The sequence below is a fragment of the Scophthalmus maximus genome, chromosome 19 (genome assembly GCF_022379125.1).
Source record: "Scophthalmus maximus strain ysfricsl-2021 chromosome 19, ASM2237912v1, whole genome shotgun sequence".
NCBI lineage: Eukaryota > Metazoa > Chordata > Actinopteri > Pleuronectiformes > Scophthalmidae > Scophthalmus > Scophthalmus maximus.
In genome coordinates, this window is record NC_061533.1 from 16927002 (window position 1) to 16950194 (window position 23193).

At 41.2% G+C, this 23193-nt stretch overlaps 2 protein-coding genes across 2 annotated transcripts; both read right to left on the bottom strand.

Annotated features, from left to right (window-relative positions):
- Positions 1–1844: 1844 nt before the first annotated feature.
- Positions 1845–18216, bottom strand: gfpt1 (glutamine--fructose-6-phosphate transaminase 1). The gene is made up of 19 exons (XM_035639329.2): positions 18074–18216; positions 15620–15727; positions 15032–15139; positions 14798–14923; positions 14568–14626; positions 14347–14481; positions 14199–14260; positions 14036–14115; positions 13818–13926; positions 13505–13668; positions 12073–12168; positions 11535–11632; positions 11213–11333; positions 10649–10806; positions 7390–7504; positions 6827–6954; positions 6350–6517; positions 5712–5873; positions 1845–3934 (listed from the first exon to the last, which is right to left on the bottom strand). The coding sequence occupies exons 1-19, from the start codon at positions 18078–18080 to the stop codon at positions 3890–3892; spliced, it is 2049 nt and encodes a 682-aa protein (XP_035495222.1). The 5' UTR covers positions 18081–18216; the 3' UTR covers positions 1845–3889.
- A 666-nt stretch (positions 18217–18882) lies between these two features.
- nfu1 (NFU1 iron-sulfur cluster scaffold homolog (S. cerevisiae)) lies at positions 18883–23180 on the bottom strand. The gene is made up of 8 exons (XM_035639332.2): positions 23058–23180; positions 21392–21492; positions 21153–21288; positions 20552–20618; positions 20341–20458; positions 19822–19885; positions 19558–19732; positions 18883–19263 (listed from the first exon to the last, which is right to left on the bottom strand). The coding sequence occupies exons 1-8, from the start codon at positions 23114–23116 to the stop codon at positions 19225–19227; spliced, it is 759 nt and encodes a 252-aa protein (XP_035495225.2). The 5' UTR covers positions 23117–23180; the 3' UTR covers positions 18883–19224.
- Between the last annotated feature and the right edge of the window lie 13 nt (positions 23181–23193).

A 23193-nucleotide genomic window follows, 5' to 3' on the forward strand; every position in this document is an offset into this window, starting at 1 on the left:
ACTATATGGACAAAGAATCACCAGATCATCTGTGTACAGCAGGCGGTTGATAATGTGTTCCCAACCATACAGCCTGTTCCACAGTTGTTTAGCAGCTTTGATAGATCATCCATATAAATATTAAAAAGAAAGGGAGATAAAATGCTTCCCTGCCTAACTCCATTGCTTACATTGAATGGGGCAGACATAGAGTTACCCCATTTCACATACATTGACTGATGAGCATACCAAAAAGCCAAGATTCTCACTAGATATTTGGGAACCCCTCTCTTGTGCAATTTGTAGAATAGCTTCTCCTGATTTACGTGATCAAAGCCTTTAGAGGCATCAATAGAACACATACAAATTGTTGAATTATGCCTGTTATACACATCTAGGACCTCCTTTGAGGCAAAAATACACATATCCGTGCCATGTTTAGGATATGTTTAACATCCACAAAAAAAACCCTTCCCCTAAAAGTATTTAAATGTTTTGTTTATCACTCACTGTCTCTACTATTATCTGTCCTAAATACCAACATACTATGTCTAAACCAGTGCTGTTTAATGAGAGTGGTGACAACGGAAGTCCAAAATGTTTGCACGTCACATGACTCATGTAGTTAAGATAATTCCGCTAATTCTTGGCGCGCAATTCGAATCCATTATTCGCAGCGACAGAAGCGCGATTTTTGGTAACTAGTAGTCAATAAATGTATCGATTTACGATATAGCAGAACAACATGCCTATGTAGTTACTCTATGTAGTTTTTTTTTAAGTAAAATAATTTTTTCTAAAATCTTTAATGTGCACGTTCATTTGATTCAGCTGTGCTGACAATAAACAATCTGATTATTTAATCATCTTACCCGTCATAAGTGCAACACAGACGGTCCATTGATCCATTCTTGCCGTGCTGCTCACTTCCGGGAACGATTGAGAGGCTACATGATCCGCCATTGCTGGAAAAAAAAAAAAAAAAGGTCCATTGGAGTTGTCACGATTCTCATTAAAAGGCTCTGGTCTAAACCAAATGACATGCACAGAGGCGTTCTAAAGTATGTTGGGGCCCTAGGCAAAAAATCAAAGGGGGCCCCTCGAACCAGCGTTCATCACCATAATGTTATAAATAATCGATCTATTCCAAAACTATTCATTGTTTAATATTTACATTTCAGGAACAGTGTAATTTAACATAGTTCCAGTACAGATGATTAAACTGCTGCTGGAGCCTGGACTATGGTTATTAAGATTTTAAGATTTAGAGCGTAATGAAGATTTCAGTTTCATAAAACCACAGGCCTCCTCACAGATGTGAAAAACACATTTAAATACAAACATAAAAAGCAAACAAAATCAATAATGTGATGCTCGTGGAAGTCACGTTATTCAGCTGTGTCTCCTCCACATTTAAGGCTAGACTAGCAGCATTTGGTTATGAAGTATTATATTTAATCATTGTTAACTGTTCAATGTACCGCTGTCTTGCTTTTTTGGCTTGCAGAAGGGTGACTCCTCTTCATTTTTTTTTTGGGTCGCATTCGTTGTCGTCGTCATTAAGTCTGTTGACACTGAATCATGCCCTCTGGACCCAGTCAGGCGTGTGCAGGAGCCTCGCACTCAGCGTCTCCGCCGTGGCTGCATCAGAGCGATGCTGCACACCGCGCACACTCTGACCGAATACTCCACTCTGGCACTCCGCCTGGTTGTGGGACCTGTCATCAGCAGTCTCCTGCACCTGAGCTCTTTGTATATAATGTACATGAAACTAACCCAATAAAGTTATTATCTCAACTGTAAGTTTCTACCTGCATTTCGTCAGGTAGTGGGTCCGTCTTATCAAAAGACCTCAGACACACGAGAAGTATTTGACACTTTATTGCATCAGTTCCACTAATCAATAGTGCCCGACTACCCCAGGAACCCAAACGGATGTCGCAAAGATTCAGTGTAGAATTCGTTATCAGTGTCTCCAGAAATCTGATTCATATGTACGTGACTTACAAAAGTACCTGTAACAGCATTGTCCAGTTTTCAAACCCTTCAACTGGCTCGGTGACAGCTCAATGTCAGAGGAAAGAAATTGCAAAAAAAAATCCATTAAGTCTTGATTGCAAAAGCAAGATGAATATCTTTGGGGGGAAAAAACCAAAAGCAGTTCCCATTACTTCATTATACACAACTTTGTGTACACACATCACTCTTTTCTTGAGTTCCTAAATACATTTGGGATCACATACACACAGCTGATATCCGTCTAAATAAACATCAACAGTACTGCCATGTGACCGCATATAAACCCAATTACTTCAATCTATAAGCGTTAGAACATGTGTGGCTACAAGAACATATAGAATATAGATGTTTTGGTTTACAACTGCCAAATCCATTGTACAGATTTGGGGTTTGACAGGACATCTCAAAAGACTAACATTCATATTTCAAATCAAAAGAGTAATTTCAATACTGTAAAATATAACTTTTTTTTTCTCCAAATGAAAATGAAACAAAAGAATCAAGCAATAGCTACAAATGGTCCCATATTTCAGCAGTCATGGTCGGGTGTGGGCTGGCAACTTGGTGCAACTTCATTACACTGTAATTCAGTTTTTTAAATTAAGTGCAAACAGCAGACCAGGAAATGAGCAATAAGATTTCTCTTTCAAGCAGTTAAGCAACAGAAGTCAATACAAGAAATGCTGAGCACACAAAAGCTTTACAGTATCAAAATTCTATCTTGTACACTAAATAGTGAAAGCAGAACAACAAAACAACTCACTCTGGTGTAAAGTTGGTGGCTTGGTAAACAAATAGAACAGACCCAAAGCGTTAGTTTGAGACAAGATTTAAACAAAGAACAAGCCTTTGTTACCTACTCAAGAAGATTTCTACACAATTCTGTATTATTTTCAATTATTTTCATAATCAATTAATCTGTCGATTACTTTCTCGATAAATGGTTGAGTTGTTTGGTTTGGTGAAAAATATCGATCGTGTTTCCCAAAACCTCAAGATGAACCCCATGATGTTTTGTTTTGTCCATTCACCAAAGATATTTAGTTTAATGTCACAGGAGCAAAGAAACCAGAAAATATATATATATATTTTTTATTTTTACCATAAAAACTACATGAACCGATTAATCGACAACTCGATTAACTGTTGCAGCTTGTATTCATTCACTTTTCTGTGGTTTGACTTATGACGCTGCTCCTGCAGTAAGTTGTACATGCTCAGAAAAAAAAGGTCCAGGAGTCAGAGGTGGACAAAAAATGCTAATTATTAAAAACTGTAATTATGAAGAAGCGATGGCCGGTGGTTTGGAATGATTTAAGACTGTTGTTTACTTCCTCAGTGGAGTAAAGACACTTCATTATGAGTAGCTGCCAACGAAAAACATCAACTTATCTACAAATCATTGCACTATTGAAAACAGAGCCAGTAAAAGAGGTCTTTAAAACCGAACTTCTGTCAGTAAACTTTTTTTTTTTTTTGTACAGCAGCTCCCACAGAGGCCAATCAGGGCAAATACACATGGAGCACTCGCTCAAATGTTTTGAGCACGAATGTGAATAAACCCAAATGATCGCTGTCAGTTACTATAGACTCCCACAACCCAAAACAGTGATGAAGATATACCAGTGCCAGCCCAGACCCTGCCGCCATGGACGAAAAAAACAACAACTTCAATATGACAATGATGCCAAACATTTCTGAGAAAATTAGACAGTGAGATATCGATAATATGCAGAGAGATGATGTACGAATGTAGAGGAAATACATTGCATTTAAAAGAGCCCTGACACGAGACACAAACGGGACGTTGTCTTCTCTTGGTTTCTGCACACGCGCTCCATCCCCGTATGTGTCTGCCAGGCTTCTGCTGTTAGGTGATCAATGGTGCACTTCACTCTACTGTCACAGACTTGGCCAGGTTTCTTGGACAGTCCACCTGTATTCAAGAAGAAGGTTAAAAAAGAAAAGAAAACAAGTGAGCATATGACCCTAATTCCAGCCATTCATTGGCTACGTACTCATTTTAGAATCCAAATTTCCAATTTATAACCTTGCTAATTGTTTTCAAGCCTATTAATGATCAGATGCCATCAGTTGCTGTTAGAGATGGAGGAAGCACATCTGATTTCTGTTTTTAAATCTAGGCTAAAGACTCATTTTTATTCACTGGCCCATTTTGCCAACTGATCTTTTTTATTTCTTTCTTGTAATGTCTATAATTCTGCACCCCAGAATGTGTTTATTGTCATCGTTGGCATGTTTCTCTTTGTGCTTTTATATTACAATTTAATATCCTTTATACAGTACTTTAAACTGTCTTTAAATGTGCTATAGAAATAAAGTTACTTGCCTGTTATTATATGACAACAGCCATATAGAAGGACAACAAGTAATATGAGGCTTCAGCTGTTGAGTATACGCTACAGTCAAACTCTGATCAAAAATAATTATGTGCTAGCCACTGATATGTCGGCTGTTATTATTCCCAAATACTCAGCAAGATACTTGGACTAACTTAAAAAAAAAAGATAACAAAAACAAACATGGGGGGTGTGGAAAGAACTGTGCGTATAAATGTTTGCTTCTCTGTCAGAACAGCAGCACAACTTGGCACTGGCTGTGTATACTCATTGACACAAAAACAAGTGCTAACTGGGCTGCACTGTCGGGACGTCTCTCTGAAGTCAACTGCTTTAAGAGCTGCGTCAACACTGGGCTACATTGTCTGTGCTGTATTCTCTAGTAAAGCTGTTTACTTTGACCTTGACATTCTGCAACACAGCAAAGCCAGTGTATAATACAAAGTTGCAACAGACAGTAGCCCGGCATCGCTAGGCAACGCACATTTGCAAATGGGTCTGTCACTCAGATCATCATTTGATCTCAGAGGTCCACGATTAAGGGTCGCAGTTTGGTTCAACGAAAAATGTGTGACGTAGCCTCAGGGCCATCAAAAACCTCCAAAGCAGATTCACCTGGTCTTATCCACATTGTCTCTGTTGTTAGCAAAAATGTTTTTGTGGCGCTCTCAGTGGGCGCTCCACTGTCGGTCATCATATCAAACCCACTGACAGATTCCAACTGACGGCTGGAAATTGGTCAGAATCGGAAAAGGGGCCAGGCCCATTTGTGAGAGGGAGCAGATATGGGCTCTGTGATCCGATCCTGTCTTTAACAGTAATCTGCCTCCATCTTTTTTTGTCTTCATTAAAAATTAACCAATGACCAGTCTGAATTAGTGCACAGACGGAGGTATGTTTGCTCCGTCTCAAGATTAGATCACTTGTTTAAGTGAGTTAGTCTTTGGCCGGCTCATATAAACACTGGACTGTTTGTGCACTGAGAACCACCGCAAGAAACAAACAACACACAGACGTATTCTACCAGATAATCAGGGACACTGAGCTTTCGTTGCCACTGTTGGTGTAAATACACATTTCTCTTGTAACGGAGGTGGAGTTGCCTTTGAATAAACCACCGCTAAATGTCAAAATGCTTCTCTCCCGTGTACAGCATATGCAATTGCGGGTACATTGGTGATACTGAGGGTTTTTAGTCAGAATGACGACTGCAGGTGAGGATATTAAAGATGTGGACTCAAGAAACTGATATTATAGCTCTTTTCTGGCACGTGTGTTGAGAAAAAAAAATCTCAACTAACAAAACACTTTATGTTTATCAGTTACCACAGAGCCTGAAGGGACAGTACTCACGTCGTATCCTCTGAGGACAGCCAGGTGGAAGGACAGCATCTGCAGAGGTATGACGCTCAAGATGCCCTGCAGGCAGTCCACACAGTGAGGCACTTTGATGGTGCGGCTGGAGTTCTTGATGGTCTCGTAATCATCTTTGTCACAGATCACAATAGGACGGCCCTGTAAAAAGAAAAAAGAAAATATCAAAGGAAATGTGGATTACAATGTGTATCTATGCGATATTAGACCTCGATATGAAAGTACCTGCCTCCCCCCGAGTCGAGTCTCACACCTCTTAAACCCACATCTGCTATAGATTACTGACAGCAATGATGTCACGCTGAACCAGCCCTAACCTTGTATATACTGAGGTGAAGGATCAGAGGTGTGGCACAGAAAGGACTATGAAAATTAACCTAGCATGCAAAATCTGCTGTGTTCGCCCAGTGTTCATGTGTTTGAACTAATGTTCTGGTTCACAGCACCAAAAAAAGGGGGAAATGTTTATAGTAAAACTTCTGATAACATCAGTTTCCACAATGATAGGCTCGGTTGATCAGGGTTTGGTGCTGAAACAGGATATTTAAGACTGGATCACATCCATTCCATTCTTTTTTGGGGGGGGGGGGGGGGGGGGGCATGTGTATGGGCCTTACCTGGCGGGCGACGACTTGCTGCAGGGCGTTCTGACATTTGATGTAAGTGAGGTCTCTCATTATGATCATGATGACCGGCATGAGTTTATCCACCAGGGCCAGCGGACCGTGTTTCAGCTCTCCGGCCAGGATACCCTCTGAATGCATGTATGTGATCTCCTTGATTTTCTACACGGGATGAAAAACAACAACACTCGCATTGTAGTCATTATGGTTAGTTTAGAGAGCAAAACTTAGAGACTTGGGAGGTGGTTATTATTATTATTTATCATTGTATCAATCAAAGGAGGAATCTCATCTATATAAATAACTCCATACAGATATCCAAACCTTTTGGCAGCAGTTAAAAGTAAAATATTTCTTTCAGTCTGGTTTAACTTTTACAAATCCCTAAAAGAGACAACTGGTGTATCAAAGAGAAGTTTTAATAGCTCTTGCAGAAGAACAGAAATAAAAAAAAAGGATGTATTTGTTCACCAGTGCTCCTTCCAGGCAGGTAGCGTAATGGTAGCCTCTGCCCATGATCAGGACACTCTTCTGCTGGTACAACTCAACTGCCAACTTCTGGATCTCATCATCCAAAGCCAGGATCTCCTTAATCAGATCTAATATGGGCAGAAAAGCAGATATGACTCAGTTTTATTTTTCAGAAATCACAAAACATTAAAACAACCTTATGTGTAATCTTGAATAAAATGGTGTGCAGCCATACAGCTGCTGTCACATGCCAGACCTGGACTGGGCCGGCTCATTATGTTGGGCAGGGAGCAGCAGACAGTCCTCATTAGTTTACCATTAGAGACATGCCATCATATGCTTTAGATCCAGAGCAGCATGCGAGGGCTTACAGCCCACAGCTACTCTTCCCTTCATCTGAGCCCTCTCTCATCACTTAGCTTCCTCTTCCAAGAGGTTTATATAAACAAACAGCAAAAATGAAGCAGGCTTTTGGTTTACTTGATATATGCTGCGAGAAATGCTTTTTCATCCCTATACATTTTCAGTCTCACACGTAGCAGAATACCAGCGGACTGGTTTACCTGGAAGGACTCTCAGGCCCTGGATTATCTCACGGCGTCTGGGCTGCATTGAAATCCTGTCATCGCACATCAACAGGGCAAACATGATCAGGGCCACAAACTGGCTGGTGTAGGCCTGCAGAGTAATAAAGACAGAAAAGCAGAGTATGTGTTATTGCGTCATATAAAAAGGAGGTAGATCTGTGCAGCTTGCGTCAAATATTTAAATTTCATTGTTTAACGCCCCAGTGAATAATTTTTGTAATTTTCTGACGGGAATCTGGTGGTAAAGTTACAAACCGCAACCAACTGAGCACCCAATGGGGGACACTTTATGGTGGCGCCCACTAATTCCATTTCCTTTTCCGGCAGCGCTGAGAATTCAACGCAACGTAACACACATGGCGACTTACACGGAGGTCCGGTCCACCTCATGTAACTATATATATATAAATCATTCAAAGTTGACGAAAAAACATTGGTTCTTTGTTGCAGATGATTATACATATATGAACACAAAGTTTCTGTCAATAGGTTCTTATAAATATTAACCACTGTAGCTTTAAAAACAACAAACAAACTTATAAGACAGCTGTACAATGATGTGCGCGCACACGGTCACAAGATTATCCCCTATTGCAATATTGCTTGTGGTGTCCCGATTACAAAAGTAGTTTTTCTGTTTTGCAACAATACTGGAACCAGGGCAGCAACCTGATCCTAGCTTTAGCCTCTCTTTCAGCAGAGGCAGTCTCTCTGTTTTGATAGTGAACTTTGTGTCCAGCTCATAATCTGCACCAGATGAGAAATGGCAGGAGAGGTAGATTTGCGTACACGCCATCCAGCATGAAAATGCATGCAGTGGAGCTCAGACAAGCGAGTACCGCTCATGCTGTAACACGTGGCGCACACACACACAATTCTGAAAATGTCACCGCTCGCAACCTCAGCACATCTGAGACTCGATGCATGTCGTCATCTAAGCCCACCCTCAGTCTCTCTGTGTTTCCTCATCCCCCAGCACATTTGGAGAACTTCCATACCCATTTGGGAGATGTAATCAGTGTTCAAATGAAACCAGGTCCTTTCACGGGACCCTCCAGACTCAGAAATGCAAGTGACGTTGGCCAAGAAAATAGGTGTAAAACCTTTACACTGGGTATTTTCTTCTTCCTCCCCTGACATCACCCGGACCGCAGTCCCTCAGAATTTTCGGCTCTCATGGGCAGAGCTATTCAATCCATACAGTAAACTGTATGAAATGTTTTTTTCAAAGCTCATTTCACCTACTTTATTGTGTTTCATGCAGACCATGCCGTCTGTTACCCTACAGTGATGACCACCCTAACATACAGCTGAAACACAAACAGTCTTCCCCCAAACCGAAACAGCTGTGGACTAAAAATCTGACTTAACCCTGTAAATTCCCATAGGACACTGATAAGTAATTCAACAAGGCAGCCTTCTTCCATACACTGTCAGTTGATGAGCCAGCAGGATTTGACTTTTGACAGCATCAAAGTATTTTTTTTTTTCAAGACTCAAATTATACCATAAATTCTGAATATGACCAAATGAACTGGAAAAAAAGCTTTTGGTGTGGCTTTTTGATTCTCTTTTCCACTCAACAAAAGCCCCAAAAAAACCCAGAATTTAGCATTAAACAGAAAAAACAAACAGAGGGCAAACAAATGAGTTTGTCGTCGTTTAGCAGCGGGGTGTGATACATGTTACCAGTGATGTGAAGAGCGAGGCAGTGCAGAATTTGGATGGGCTGAGTGAGGGTGTGTGGCCCAGCCAGCCGAGCAGTAAATAATGGCGTCTTTAAGGCTCTGGGGCTTTGGAGCAGAGCAGAAGTCGCTGAGCCAAGGCCCAAGGGCTTAGCCAGAGGGGAACCTGCTCCACTCCCCTTTCTGTGCTCAATAGCTGGAGCCAGGGCTCCACTACTTCTCTGCTCCGAGTCTAAACTGGCAAATGCTTTTGGTTTTCGAGAAAGGGAAAACTGAGTATCCTGCCTTTACATAAGTTGAGATGAGAATATCAGGCTTCTTCAACTCCCCCGTGGCATCAGAGTTGAGGTGAATGTCAACTCGCCAGGGGCGGGGACCAGACCTGAAGTTTTCATACGACTTTCATTCAGTGGGTGTCGAGTTAATTTGCGAGATGATGCAACAAATCGGTGAACAGTTGCTTCAAGCTCTGTATCTGGTTTCGAGGATCAGTTTAAACAAAATAGAGAAAAGGAAGGTTTCTTCGAACGTAGGTGGATTAATGCCTGTGATGACAGAAAAACGGAAGCATTGCTTTTTTCAACTGAGCAAAAGCTTCACATCAGCTATATTTGCATAGCAGCGTCAAATCGCTCAGGGAACTTGACATAGTAAGATATAATATCATAGCGAGACATCAAACAATTCCCTCAGTGAGTAAGCACTTGTGGAGAGAAAAAAAAACTCCAGCAGAATCTAATCGTGGTGGCCTGTTGAATTAGCCATATGTGCTAATGCAACATTCACATCGGTGCTAGATTGGGACAATTCAAGTGGGTCTTGTGCAGCAGCACTGACAAACATTCTTCAGAGATTGGCTGAACAATTGGCAGGTGTTCATTAATGAAAACTAGTGGTACAACTTAAAAATCCCTTTCTCGTCTATTAGTCAAATTAAATTAAAAGTAACAGTCTAAAACCTGAAAACATTCAATGTCGTACCAGCAACATTGATTTTTGACATTAAAATATGTATCAAATCGAATATCAAATTTGATTTCAACTAATCAATTCTTTTCTAATTAAAACAAAACATTTGGATTATTGGTCACAATTTCGTGCGAGAGACAGTTACATAATTTGGGCAGGAGGAACTAAGTTTCATCACATTTTGGGCAGGCTAACGCTTTATCTGAAAAATCCATGGCAGCAGTCTTTGATATTGGCATTTATTTTTATTCCTGTGATAAGTCGTTACACAATCCAATAGAAAAAACCTGCCCTTGGGGCTGAAGTCTGTATCGACAAGCTGAAAATGCCCCCTCAACATTCATCTGTATGACTCATGGGACCTGAGTGGGCCTTCAGGCTGGCTGCTGTGAGGTCAGTGACACACTGTAAATATTCTCCGTGATCAGAGGATGGAAAGTAAAAAAAAGGGGTTTTATTGTTGCAGTCACTGTGAGACCATGTGTGATAAATGTATGCAGTGGTAAAAACCATGAGGCCTTGAAAAGTTAACTCATGAGAGTTTAAGGGATTTAGCCACAGTTGCAGTTATCATGGCTTACCTTGGTACTAGCTACTCCGATCTCCGGCCCAGCGTTGATGTGGACTCCGCAGTCGGTTTCCCTGGAGATGGAGCTGCCCACTGTGTTGGTGACACCCACAGTCAGAGCCCCTCTCTCCTTACAGTAGCGCAGGGCCAAAAGGCTGTCAGCAGTCTCCCCTGGAGGATTCACAGGAATGGAAAAACACAACAGTTTACGCAGTGTAACACTTGAGAATAAAATGATACAGATTCATTAGTTTGTTCGGAAATTGCTTTTTCACCTTACAGGATTTAGATTTGAAACATCTTCACGGAAAAACCACATGGCGAGCCACAGACATATCACAGATAGAAGAAAATATGACTAAAAAAACAAAATATCACACATTCCAAAGGCGACAGCAGAGTGTTTAGGTACAGAAAACTCAACTGTACAACAGAAGTTTAACTTAACAAGTTGCTAAAAGTCACGCAGCGCACAATTAGAGATCCACAAGAAAAATAGTGGCTCCCCTAGATGGAAACTGGAAGAAAAATGAGGAATGTGCACTAGATACAGTGCAGATGGCACCAGCCTCCCCACCTGACTGGCTGATAAAAAAGCAGACATCATCTCGGAAGACGGGTGTGTTCCTGTCCAAGAAGTCACTGGCCAGCTCCACCATGACAGGCAGCTCGGTTAGTTCCTCCAGGACCTGGCGGGTCTGGGAATGAAACAGAGGACTGCTCAGCGTCATTCTGATGAACCAGTCAGGCACATGTGCTGGCCCATAAACCTCACACACCTGTGTCCACAGTACAGACATACTGGTCTTATGGACTCGATGTTGATGGCGAAAACCGACACATGTCCATGATGTGGATTTGCATCAAAGCAGAAGAGCGTTTGGCAAGCGGCTACTCACCGCTACTCCGGCATGGTAGCTGGTGCCACAGGCAATGAGAATAAGTCGCCGACACCTCTGGATCTCTTTGATGTGGTCTTTCAGTCCACCCAGTGTCACTGGAAGGCAGACCACACAGCTAATTCATTATATTGCTCCATTACATTGTTCCATCTCAGAGTCTGTGAGGGTGCTGACACATCCCTGACAAGGCACTTCTGCACATGTATATTTTTTGTACATTTATGTAATCATTCATGCACAATGAGAACAAAAACCTGAAATTGAGCTCATCCTTGTTTAAAAGCTAAAATTATTATGACATGTGGGAAAATGAGTCAGTTCTCATGCGTTTTCCTTTTCATATGTTTGAGCAAAATGCATGAAGGGAAAAAGTGACTGTATGCACTTTAGAGGTTATTCAAATTTTGGCATTTGAGTTAAAAGGTAAAAATCCTGATAAAAGAAAGAAAATGGGGACAGAGTGGAAAAATACTGCATTAATTGGTGCAAGTGTATCAACGCTCCACTGAGAAAACTAATAAGACACCTCTCTAACCTGTGTTGTCGTCGAAGTTGACTCTCCCTCTCATGGTGTTGACCACAGACTCTGGCTGCTCGAATATCTCCTTCTGCATGAAGGTGCTGTAGTTGCCTGCAGTGGGAGGGTCAGAAAATCAGTTGAGCTGTTCCAACATAGTTTAAAAAAAAAGAAGAAAAAACGTAAGTGCTGACTGAGAAGTGTCTTGTTGACACACATTAATCTCCTGAAAACTCAAAATGCAGTTTCATGCAGGATCTTCACAATGACAATCTGGATTTCCTGGAAATGTAGGTTGCTCCTGTTTTTTCTTTTTGTTGCTTTATTGAAACAAGCAGAGCCACAGTGTTAGGTCATCCCCTTAAATGAAGCTAAACTAACATGAGCCATCAGGGAGATAGTGTTTTTCCGTCAATTATAAACATGACAGTGACATTTTTTTTTCAGCCAGCACATCACAGCAATTTGGTTAGTGAAAATAAGGTAATTCAGCAGAAAGACTCCAGAGAGTGAGACAGAGGAGAGAGGCTGAGTAATGACAGGACCACAAAGGAATGTCGAGTGAAGCCAGCTTCAGTTTAACTCTGCCCTCTGCTGGATTACTGAGGAAGAGTCAGTGGAGGAAAAGAAAAAAAGAAACATTCACATACTTAGAATTAATAAATTGTTGTGGCAGTGACACATCTTTTACTGTGCCGGCTCATGCACATTGGAAGACAGTGAAGGTGCTTCCCCAATTTGAAAAGAATTTTAAGAGCTGACGAATGAGAGTTAGTCAATTAGTCGATCAAAAGACAATAAATAAACAACGATTCTGATAATCAATAAATAGTTTCAGTCCTTTGTCAAACTGTGGATTTGCTTCTTGTTTCTGTCATATACAGTACGATCGAAACTGAAATATTTTTTTGGACTATTGGTCGGACAAAACAAGCTAGTTAGGGGAATTATTGACCGATGAAACAAGACAGACACGTTTTATCAGTCTTTACGGCTAGCAGTGCAAACAGAAATTCAAACTCATCTACTGGCAATGTAAAAGGAGTCAATCTCCTGTTTCAGTGTGTTTACCCATTTAATTTTTTTTTCAAACCAACCATTTACATATTCTTTCATTTTGGTGTAAATAGGTATATGTCAATTCAGCCACAGGGAGGGAGACTTAGGTAATTTTTATGACAGTGGCTTCCCTGGGGTGCAACTGATCCAGCAGGGCTGTAAATACCTGGGTGATGAAAAGAATAGCCTCAGGGCTGGACTTGCCAGTAATGTGATATAAGCAGTCTCCCGTTTAGATTTACGGAATAATAACAGGACAAAAATTGCACGGTGCGGGACCAAATTACAAGGCAGAGTACAAAATATTAGTTTTCAAACATGGCTTTTTTTTGTGTGGCTAATTTATGATGGGGAGAAAATGTGAACACAACAAGCCCGACCCTGGACTCACCCTTCATGATCTGCTGCAGTTCCATCTGCAAGGTCTGGATGGCACGGGCTGGGTAGTCTCCAGCCCTGCGCTTCATCCTGTGGATGGACAGCCGGCCCTCCATCACGGCAGCCACATCGTCATCCTCCAGGAAGATCACACGGTTCGTGTGCTCGATCACTGCGCTGTCATGACGAGAGAGACAGACCAAAAACCACATCAGACATTTGATTTACACTTAACAGCTGAGACAAACAGAGTTGAAAACATGTTTCAATAAGAATTTTAAGGATGTAAAATGTGGTGAAAAATAAAAAGACAGGAATTTGCTTACCTTGCATCTGAGGCAAAGTAGTACTCCACAGCTTTCTCCTCCACAGGAAACAGGCATGTGTCCTGGTCTGTCCTGGGTAGGCCACTGCAGCTCTTCTTGTCTTTAGTAGCTGAGGAAAATCGATGAGGAAAGTGAGCCTCAGTCATACATACGCATCACGTGGGAGAATTAAAACATACATTTCCCAACATTTATAAACAAAAAAACTTGAAACTTACAGGAGCGATAGAGCACAGGAATATGATCTGAAGACAATTTGTGATCACTCCGCACTCCAATCAGCAGTGGACTTCCTCTCCTGCACAGCAACATTTTAATGAAACAACAATACTTCAATTTACAACAGCTAACAACAGCTCGACAGCATCGTTGGTAGTTTACCTTGTGCAAACTGCCTCTCCAGGATAGTGGACACTCTTGAAAACCAGGGCAAAAGCTCCCTCCTGGCAGTCAGAAGAACAAACACATCAGAAAGTTTCTTATCTGCCGATCACAAAAGGAGAGGTGGAGTGCATGAGCAGGTCCTTACCAGCTGCTGGATCACCCGTTCCACCAGTGTGGTAAAACTGATGTCGTCGCTCTCGCGGTTGTCAAACATGTACTTCACCAGCTTGGCAATGGACTCTGTGTCGGTCTCTGACTCAAAGTCATAGCCTTTGCTCTCCTGTGAAGATGAAGTGAGAGTGTAAGTCCCAGAGAGATGACAGGAGTAGTGATGACTAGAATAGTTTTTGAAAGATATTTACATACCAGGAATTTCCTCAGGTCTTTATAGTTGGTGATAATTCCATTGTGAATGACAATGAACTCTGGAAAAACAGGGAAATTCAACTTAACTCTAAGATATCATGATACAGGGTTACGGTTAGGGTTAGGGTGAAAGCAGGTGAAAAAAATCTAGACTGAGCTGTTATAAAATGCAAGGACAAATATTTAGCTGTGTGAAGTGAGTCAGCTTTCTATCTATTTACACAACTGACCATTGCTCTTGTCAGATCTGTGTGGATGGCTGTTGACTGGGCTTGGTGCACCGTGGGTGGCCCAGCGGGTGTGAGCGATGCCAAGGTGAACATCAAACTCCACATCCAGGTCGATGTCCTGCTGTTCTAAAGGTCAAACAAACACAAGCTCACATAGACAATATTTAGCATCCCAACGGTACCGTCAGGTATAGAACTGATTCTCAACGACTGACAAACATCCGCTCAGCTTACTGTGGATCTCATCATCAAGAGCCTTCACTTTTCCACTTTGCTTGATCAGTTGGATAGACTTGGCATTTGACTCCCACTCCTTGCCGTTACCCCCGTCAATTCCCACACCTAAAAAGAAGAAGAAGAAAAAAAACCATTAAAAAAAAGCAAGAGAATTAGGGGTATCAATTCCTTAAGTGTAAACAGGTTAAAATAAAGTAAATTATTATGGTGCTGATACCACTTTTCATGTCATGTTTCTGGTCTAATGTCAAAGCAGAACTTCAACATAACATGCTGCTGCATTCAGTGAATATATGCAAAAATCCTTAGGATGTTGATGAAATGCAAATGAACTTAACACACAGTGAATATGCTCTAGACATCGTCTTGCTTTGGGTTCCTAACATTTTCTTTAGAACAAATACACAAATCATTAAGTGCGACTGATGAAGGGGAATCATATGCTGCATTAACATTATACTGGAGGGACTGTAAATACTGTGTGCAACTAAGAGGCATTACCAGGCAGACAGTGAGGGGGCTGAGAAGGAAAAAGGCCTGATAAACAAGCAAGAGTCTGTTTTATTTTTTTTTTTTTGCTGTCACCTGCTGAGTCATAGCCTCTGTACTCCAGACGACGCAGACCTTTGAGGAGGATCTCAAGGATATCACGGCGAGTCCTTGGCACCTGGTAGTTGAGATAGGCAAAGATTCCTGGGGAGAGGAAAAGAGAAGTTCAAAATTCAAGCTGCGTTTTCTCTCATTAAGATTTTTTCTCCCTCACTCTCGACTCTAAAATTCTACTTAGACGTGCACCTAAGTCCAGGTTGAATGAAACGTCCGTCACGCTGGTACATCTACTTACATTACAGTCATTTTTTGCTAACACTTTTGTCCAAAGCAACTTACAATCATTGAGGCAGGTGGCAACAAGGGCCACACCGGGCTGACCTGGAATCAAACCTCGACCTTCTGTACCAAAGTCAGCGGTGTAACCCACTACCAGCTGCTTTTCTATTAATCCAGCACTGTTTGGCTGCTGATGTTTAAGACTTGATGCATGCATTTGTTTGCCAATGCATGTGGATTAACACACAAATATGAAAATAGCTGGGTATCACAGCTGAAATCAATATAACAGTATTAATAAGATTGTTTTATTTAATACATAATGATTTCATAAAAGATAACCTGTGTTCTACTCTTCTTCATTAAAGTCTAAAATCTTTGCACGTGGAAAACAGAACCCTTTAGATTCGCCATCTTAAAATTTGCTTGAAAACATACATTTGGACAAGAGGTAGTTTTTTTTAAGTTATAAAAGTCAATACGATCATGTTATTATGATCACATCAAGAGTTAGTATATAATCACTAACAAGACCTAATAATGAAAACATTATGTCAAGGTAGGAGAAGAGGTCATCTGATACCTTTGTGACAGAATGGGTTCCATATCCAAAACGCAGTGGGTTATGCGAGAGAAACCAGTCTTACAGGAGGGGTGACAGTATTAGTATTGAATAAACAATAAGTGCTCTCTACAGCAGGAGAACCTGCTTGGAGACAATGGTCCTGCCTAGAGGAGGTGGAGCTGGGAGGAGTAACCAGGTCGAAGATACCTATATATAGACTATGACTGTAAGTTAAAACTATCTTAAAGCTGCATCACTACAATTCAATATCCTACAACCCACTGTTGAGGAGTTTTTGTCTACCCCCCCCCCTGAGAAACTCCTCAGACGAGTCTTCTCAGGCACCAAGCAAGGTCATCTCATCTACGGCAAGCCAAAACATTCATTGAGCAGCGGAGGTCTCACTCGAGGTGTCATAGTCGCGGGAAGATGACGAGATGACTCGAGAGACCCGGGATGGGCAGTCTGTCTTGGGACGGCGAACACTGTGAACCGGTTGATCTGTGTAGCGAACCGGAATGCCTCCTCAATATTGAGCTCTTATAATAAATCACTTCTGCTTAAGACATCCACGGTTTCCGTCTTCCTGATTCGGCATTCCATTATTCCATTTCACCCACTGAGAGGAGTGCCACCGTAATGGGCTACGGGGTGGCATGAAATGCAGCCCTGTTACACAGCCGAGCACTGACAGAAATGCAAACGTGGAGGGGGGGGGGGCTGGTCCAACAGAGCATTCATTCATTCATTCATTGACCAGCAGGCCATGATGGGAGGCAGTGAGGGGCGACTGGCCGAGGAAAGTGCCAATTGGATTTTTAAAATTTGATCAAAAATATATCACAAGACCATCAAAGGCATAGGTTTATCATGAGCACACATCAGCCTGAGCACAGTGACATCTTGATGTGAGCGTAGAGGGTCTCAGGTGATGTTCTATTGCATCCGATCGGTGAGGTCATCACTGTCAACAGTAGTGAGTGACGGCGAAGGGAGACAAGAGAGTCGTCGGTGATCGGTCACGAAGTGAGGGGAAGACAAGGGACCGATACCAGCAGAGCATCTCAACTAGAGACGGATCATCCAGACCCGAGACTCCGGGTTGGACAGACAACCGGGGCGCTGGCGCCGCACATCCAACACGCTCCCATGTTCAAGGCACTGAGAGAATCCGGAGGGCGCCAGACAAAACACCGAGGACATGTTGGCCGAGAGCTGGTCGAGGCACTTCTCACTCCAAGACCATCCACAGTGTCAAGAGGTTTAGTGCAAAGTTACGCGACTGGCGTAGTGTCGGCGCGAACCACGGTAGCTCTCTTGTCAGTACGCAGGAAGAAAGCGGGTAGGCATTGTTTTGAACGACCTTTCCGGGGGTCGACTTGCCGCTCGACACTCACAAAGAGAAGCACGAACCGGAAGATAAATCATTCCCTGGTTCATGTCTTAGGTGGTTGACAGCATCGGCAACAACCAGCTCACGTTCGCTAACTCGGGCTAGCCACCCCTAGCTAATTCCAACTGACTCGTGCCTTCAGTGTTGACTACCGATGATAACATGATTTACTCTGCGTTCTGGCGACTGGGGCACGACATGCACCACAACCCCCCAACGAATACTATAAATGTGGGCTATGATCAGTACTCACCACACATGTCTTCGGTTTGGCTGCCAGTCACAGCTACTCGAGGAGCCGGGAACGCCTGTCTTAATATGCTTCGCCCCCCTCGAACCGCACCAAATCAGAACCAGCCGCCTTATTCCATGGCGCCTTCTGATTGGTCGAAGAGCCTCGTCAGTCAAGGCTGCACCTACCGACGCAGGTACTCCTGACGTGGCATCAGGATGCATATCCGTGCGCAGGACAGCTAAGAACCAACATCACTGCACAATGCACTAGAGCCTAGCATTACAGTGCAGGACTTATAAACAATCCATCCACATTGTTTAGATTAGTTCATGAATCATTTTAGTCGATAAGAATTACAAACAAAAAATGCACCTGTATTTGTCTATGCCCTAAATAAAGGATTTGCCAGGCGTGGACAGGAATATGCTATATGTTCTAAGTATAAAACAAAAAAAACCCACAAAAAATAAACCTTTAACTTAATTTACTAGTTATGTTTACAGTATAGTCTACACTTCCACATTTAATATATTAGATTCAGATTTTTTTTTTTTTTTTTTAAATCTGTGGTGTCAGATTGCTATCCCAGTCTGTCAAACTGCCCACAGTATTAAGGGCTGTGCGAAGTCTACAAATATAGGCAACATTTCTACATGGAAAATTAGGAAAAACTACTTAATTAAAGCAATAGCTAATAGTAGGATTCTGACGGCGATAATCATCAGTTGTAATAATGTATGTTTGCATTGGAACACACAAAATAAATAAAACATCACATTCAAAAGAGAAGGAAGGGAAACGTCATGTGAGACAGAGGCACACAGTTATAAAATCAATTCATTAAATTTTATTTACATACATACAGAACTGTATGTGTATTTTAAACCTAAAAGCTGTTTTGACAAGTGACAAATTGCTAAATAATAAATACAATAATTCTACTGCTGGACTCCTCTGTCCTGTATATCCTGTGAAATACTGTCATTGTACATAAACCAGCTACCAAAGTCCTTAATAACATCAGGACGAAAGGGTCTATCACACGGCCACAATGTACAAATGCTCGTTTTATTGCAGCTATGGCCTACAGAGAAGCAGATGACCAGTGGAGAGACGACTGTGTAAATTATTATCATCATTATTACATGTGGTTCTAGTTTCAGTGTAGTTCAAACTTGAGCACCCATCTCCTCGTCCTCATCCTTCACCTGTGGATAAATACACAAGATTGGTTAACAATTTCAAGCTGCACGTTTGTTCTATAATACAATGGCTAAGGGTTGTGAGTAATGACTTGGTGTGTGCTAATGAAAACATCATCTAATCCTTAAAAGGAATCCAAGGATACAGCACTTACATTACAAATTGTTTTTAAAGTCTTTTGGATACAGGGGAGAGTGCTAACCTAAACAATTGCAACATGATAACTTAAAGTTTTTTTTAATAGATATAGTTCAATTACTGTTCCCCGCTAAATTCCTTTCTCTGGCAGGAGAACAAACCTGCTCCACTGATTCAACTTCAGGGACGTAAAACTGCAGCATGTTTTGGATTCCACTCTTCAAAGTAACAATGGAACTGGGACAGCTGGTGCAGGAGCCCTGCAGTTTCAGTTTAACGATGCCGTCCTCAAATCCCCGATACAGGATGTCACCTCCATCCTCCTGCACTGTTGGCCTAAGGAACGAGACCAACCATCAACATGAGTGAGCGTAGGTGACAGGGAACAGGCACTGATAGGGGATTGCATCTTCACAAGCAGCTACCTTATTCGAGTATCCAGCAGTTCTTTGATCATAGCAACTACTTCATCATCATCATCTGATGGCGCTGAGAACCAAAGAGGAGAGATCTTAGCATTCTCAAATAGCCTGTATTACCTGATGTATTTCAAGCTGTTTTCAGACATGAACCCCATAGAATTGCGTCTGGGCATTTTTCAGGAGTTCGCCGTTTAGATATGGCGAACAAAGCAGGAGATTGTCTGAGTCAGACAAGTTCAAAACAGCAGGGTAATCTGCGAAGCATTCTGTGGTGTCAGGGTTGAGCAGCAGCAGGAGGCGCAGATGACTCCACTGCAGAAAGCAGTGTTTTCATTTAAAGTCATCAACATGCCCACTCAGCCGCCCTCCTCCAGAGATTCTCCTGCTATATTCTCCCATGGGCTCACGTGGACATTCTCTGGAAATCATACAAGGGGGCTGGCAGGAGAAACGCCGGAGAATGTTCAGGACAATGTCAGGACTTCAGTGCATGTCTGAAAGCAGCTTCAGGGTTTCCTTTACCAGTATCTGCATTAGGTTTGCTGTCCTCATTGACAACAGGAAGTCCAGAGGTGAAAAAGTCCATAATGGCAGCAAATACATCGGGTTTGATTACATTCCACTCCAAATTTGCATCAACCTAAAAGAGAGGGACAAAGAAAGCACATTATTCCATACAATGGCACAACAAAGTGCTTCACTTTGAGGTACCGTATTAACGGGCTGGTTTTACCTTTGTTATGGTGATAAAGTCGCTGCCAAAGAAGACACTCTTTACTCCATCAACCCTAAACAGCTGTCTGTTAAGACAATACAGAACATCACTGAGGTTTTTATGCATTTGAAAATGTGACTTTATGCTGAATGTATTTTTAAAAATGAAAAAGGGTCAACGGATATCACACTAAAAAAGAAAGATGCTGTGTGTATACATCATCAGTCATGCCTTAAACATATATTATACACTGATCAAGGGTTTTTGTAATATACTGATGTCATTATATGGAATTGGTTGACAGTATTGATGTTCACAGCTGTTGAAAAATAACCTTGACCTCGATTAGACACAATTGTGAGTCAAATCAGCGTACACACAAACGCACTGTTTCTGTGCCGCACAAGAATTAAAACTTTAAATTTTTTAGAGTAACCATTGTTTGGGTTCTTAGGCCACTAGTACAGCAATCATTACTATGTGTGAAACAGGGGAACAAAGCCACCATCAACATCATTATTCAAACCTGTGCTTTTCCTGCTACTACACAATATCAAAATGCAAAAAAACCAAAAAACTATCACCATTTATTCAATCTTGTATTCAAGAAATAATTTACCTGGCTAATGGTGAGCAGAATGCGTCACGAGGGCCATCAAAATTCATAGTTCCTGATTCGAGAACTGTGCGACCAGGGAGAAACTTTACGCTGTTTGGATTTGGTGTGTCCTGTGTCTGCACAAACATGGTCCTTCCTTTGAACACACATAACACAAAGAACAGGAACAAAACATCAGCCATTATTACACAGGTTTCTCCAACTCAACAGAGTCATAAGTATACTGCAGAAATACAAACCTGGAACAACCCAATGGGGGTTTTGTGGCCATATGTTTGAGACGCCGATGTTGTGTGAAAGCCAGTGTAATCCAGCGCTCTGATATCCACAGACAGCAAGACTGAGACAGCACATGAAAAAAAGAGATTCAAAAGGTTGCTACAGTGAAAATTATATTGACAAATTTATAAAGGTAAAAATGTTAATATTCAGTACCTATGTAAGCCTATTTCATTTCTCCAAACAGGGTGTGACAATATTTTAATCAAAGGGTGCAACTAATGATTATTTTCATTATGGATTCATCTTTTGATTATTTTCTTGATTAATCGATTAGATGTTTGGTTCATAAAATATCATAATATGGTGAAAAATGTTGATCGTGTTTCCCCAAACCCCAACATGATGTTTTGATATGTACACACACAAAAGATTTAGTTTACTGTCGTAGAGGAGCAAAGAAACCAGATAGCATTCACATGTAAGAAGCTGAAATCATCGAATTTTGACATTTTTACCCCATAAAAACTAGTTAACCGATTAAGCGATTATCCAAATAGTTGGCGATTCATTTATTAATCTATAAGTCATCGATCAATCGATTAACTGTTGCAGCTCTGGTCAAAATATAAGTGAGCAAAACTTTCTGGGCACAGTGTTTATAGATCATGGAAACAATGATAAAAGCAGCAATCCAAATTGTTAAATGGTGCGATAAGTAAAGTAGCCCTACAATGACTAATGCAGCACAAACTATAATCTTTAGTCAGTGTTTGTCTTGACCTGGAAAAAGAGAGTGCAAAATTCACTTGATATGATGGATTAACTTTTACCTGATGTAGCAATTCTATCTGGCGAAATAGAGAATGTGATGATTATTGGAATTAAAACACACTCAGATATGCACAATATGATTTTTTAAAAATCCCATAATGCATGACAGGAAAACATTTTCAACATTGTCATAGACAGTTATCTGATGTTTTAGTGCTAACAAAAAGGTTTAACCTCAACTTTTTTTGTAACCACTTTATCACAGTGAATTTATTGAACTTTTTAGATGAGCCATATCTAAAAAAAAATAGGATAAATCAGGACTATAAAACACCTTATATCTCCCTCACAACGACAAACCTAAACCATCATTTATTGAAAGATACATAATTCGGTTTTTAATTTAGATCACCAGTGTGTATCCAGTCTGTCATAAAAAATACGAGCATATGACAGCTGTAAAAGATCAGGCAAAGTATACAACAAGTATTTCAAATAAACTTGAGGAGAAGCCACTTTTGAAATTACATGAGAATTGTGACTTGCAAGGAGTCAGCCCAGTTAAGAATCTAACAGAGGAAACATTACAATGTCCAGATGTTCACATGACTGTGAGGATGATTTAGATTAATAGGCCACAACGAATTTTTTAATGCAATTAATGTAATTCGATGTTTAGGATACTGAAATAATTGTCTACAGTGTGACATAAAAGACACATTTAGTTTCTTTTAAACATTAACTCTATGATCAATGATCATTCTGCGTCACTCTCCGACTTAGCTGGTTAGCTAGCCACCAATAGCTACTACTACTCTACTTCGATTCTTAAGAAGTGTGTGTTTTCATACAAGCTTTTAAAAAAAACGTGAGGACATCGCAGCCTCGCAACTGACAATCGTGTGAACTTACGGACGCGAGAGTCTTGCTGAAATACCCAACAACCTGCCGACCTGTCTGTAAGTCGCCATGTTTGTTATGGTTACCTAAAAAAAGAAGAGCGGAAGTGTTTTTTTTTTCCTTTTTGCGGAAGTGACGCGCTATTATT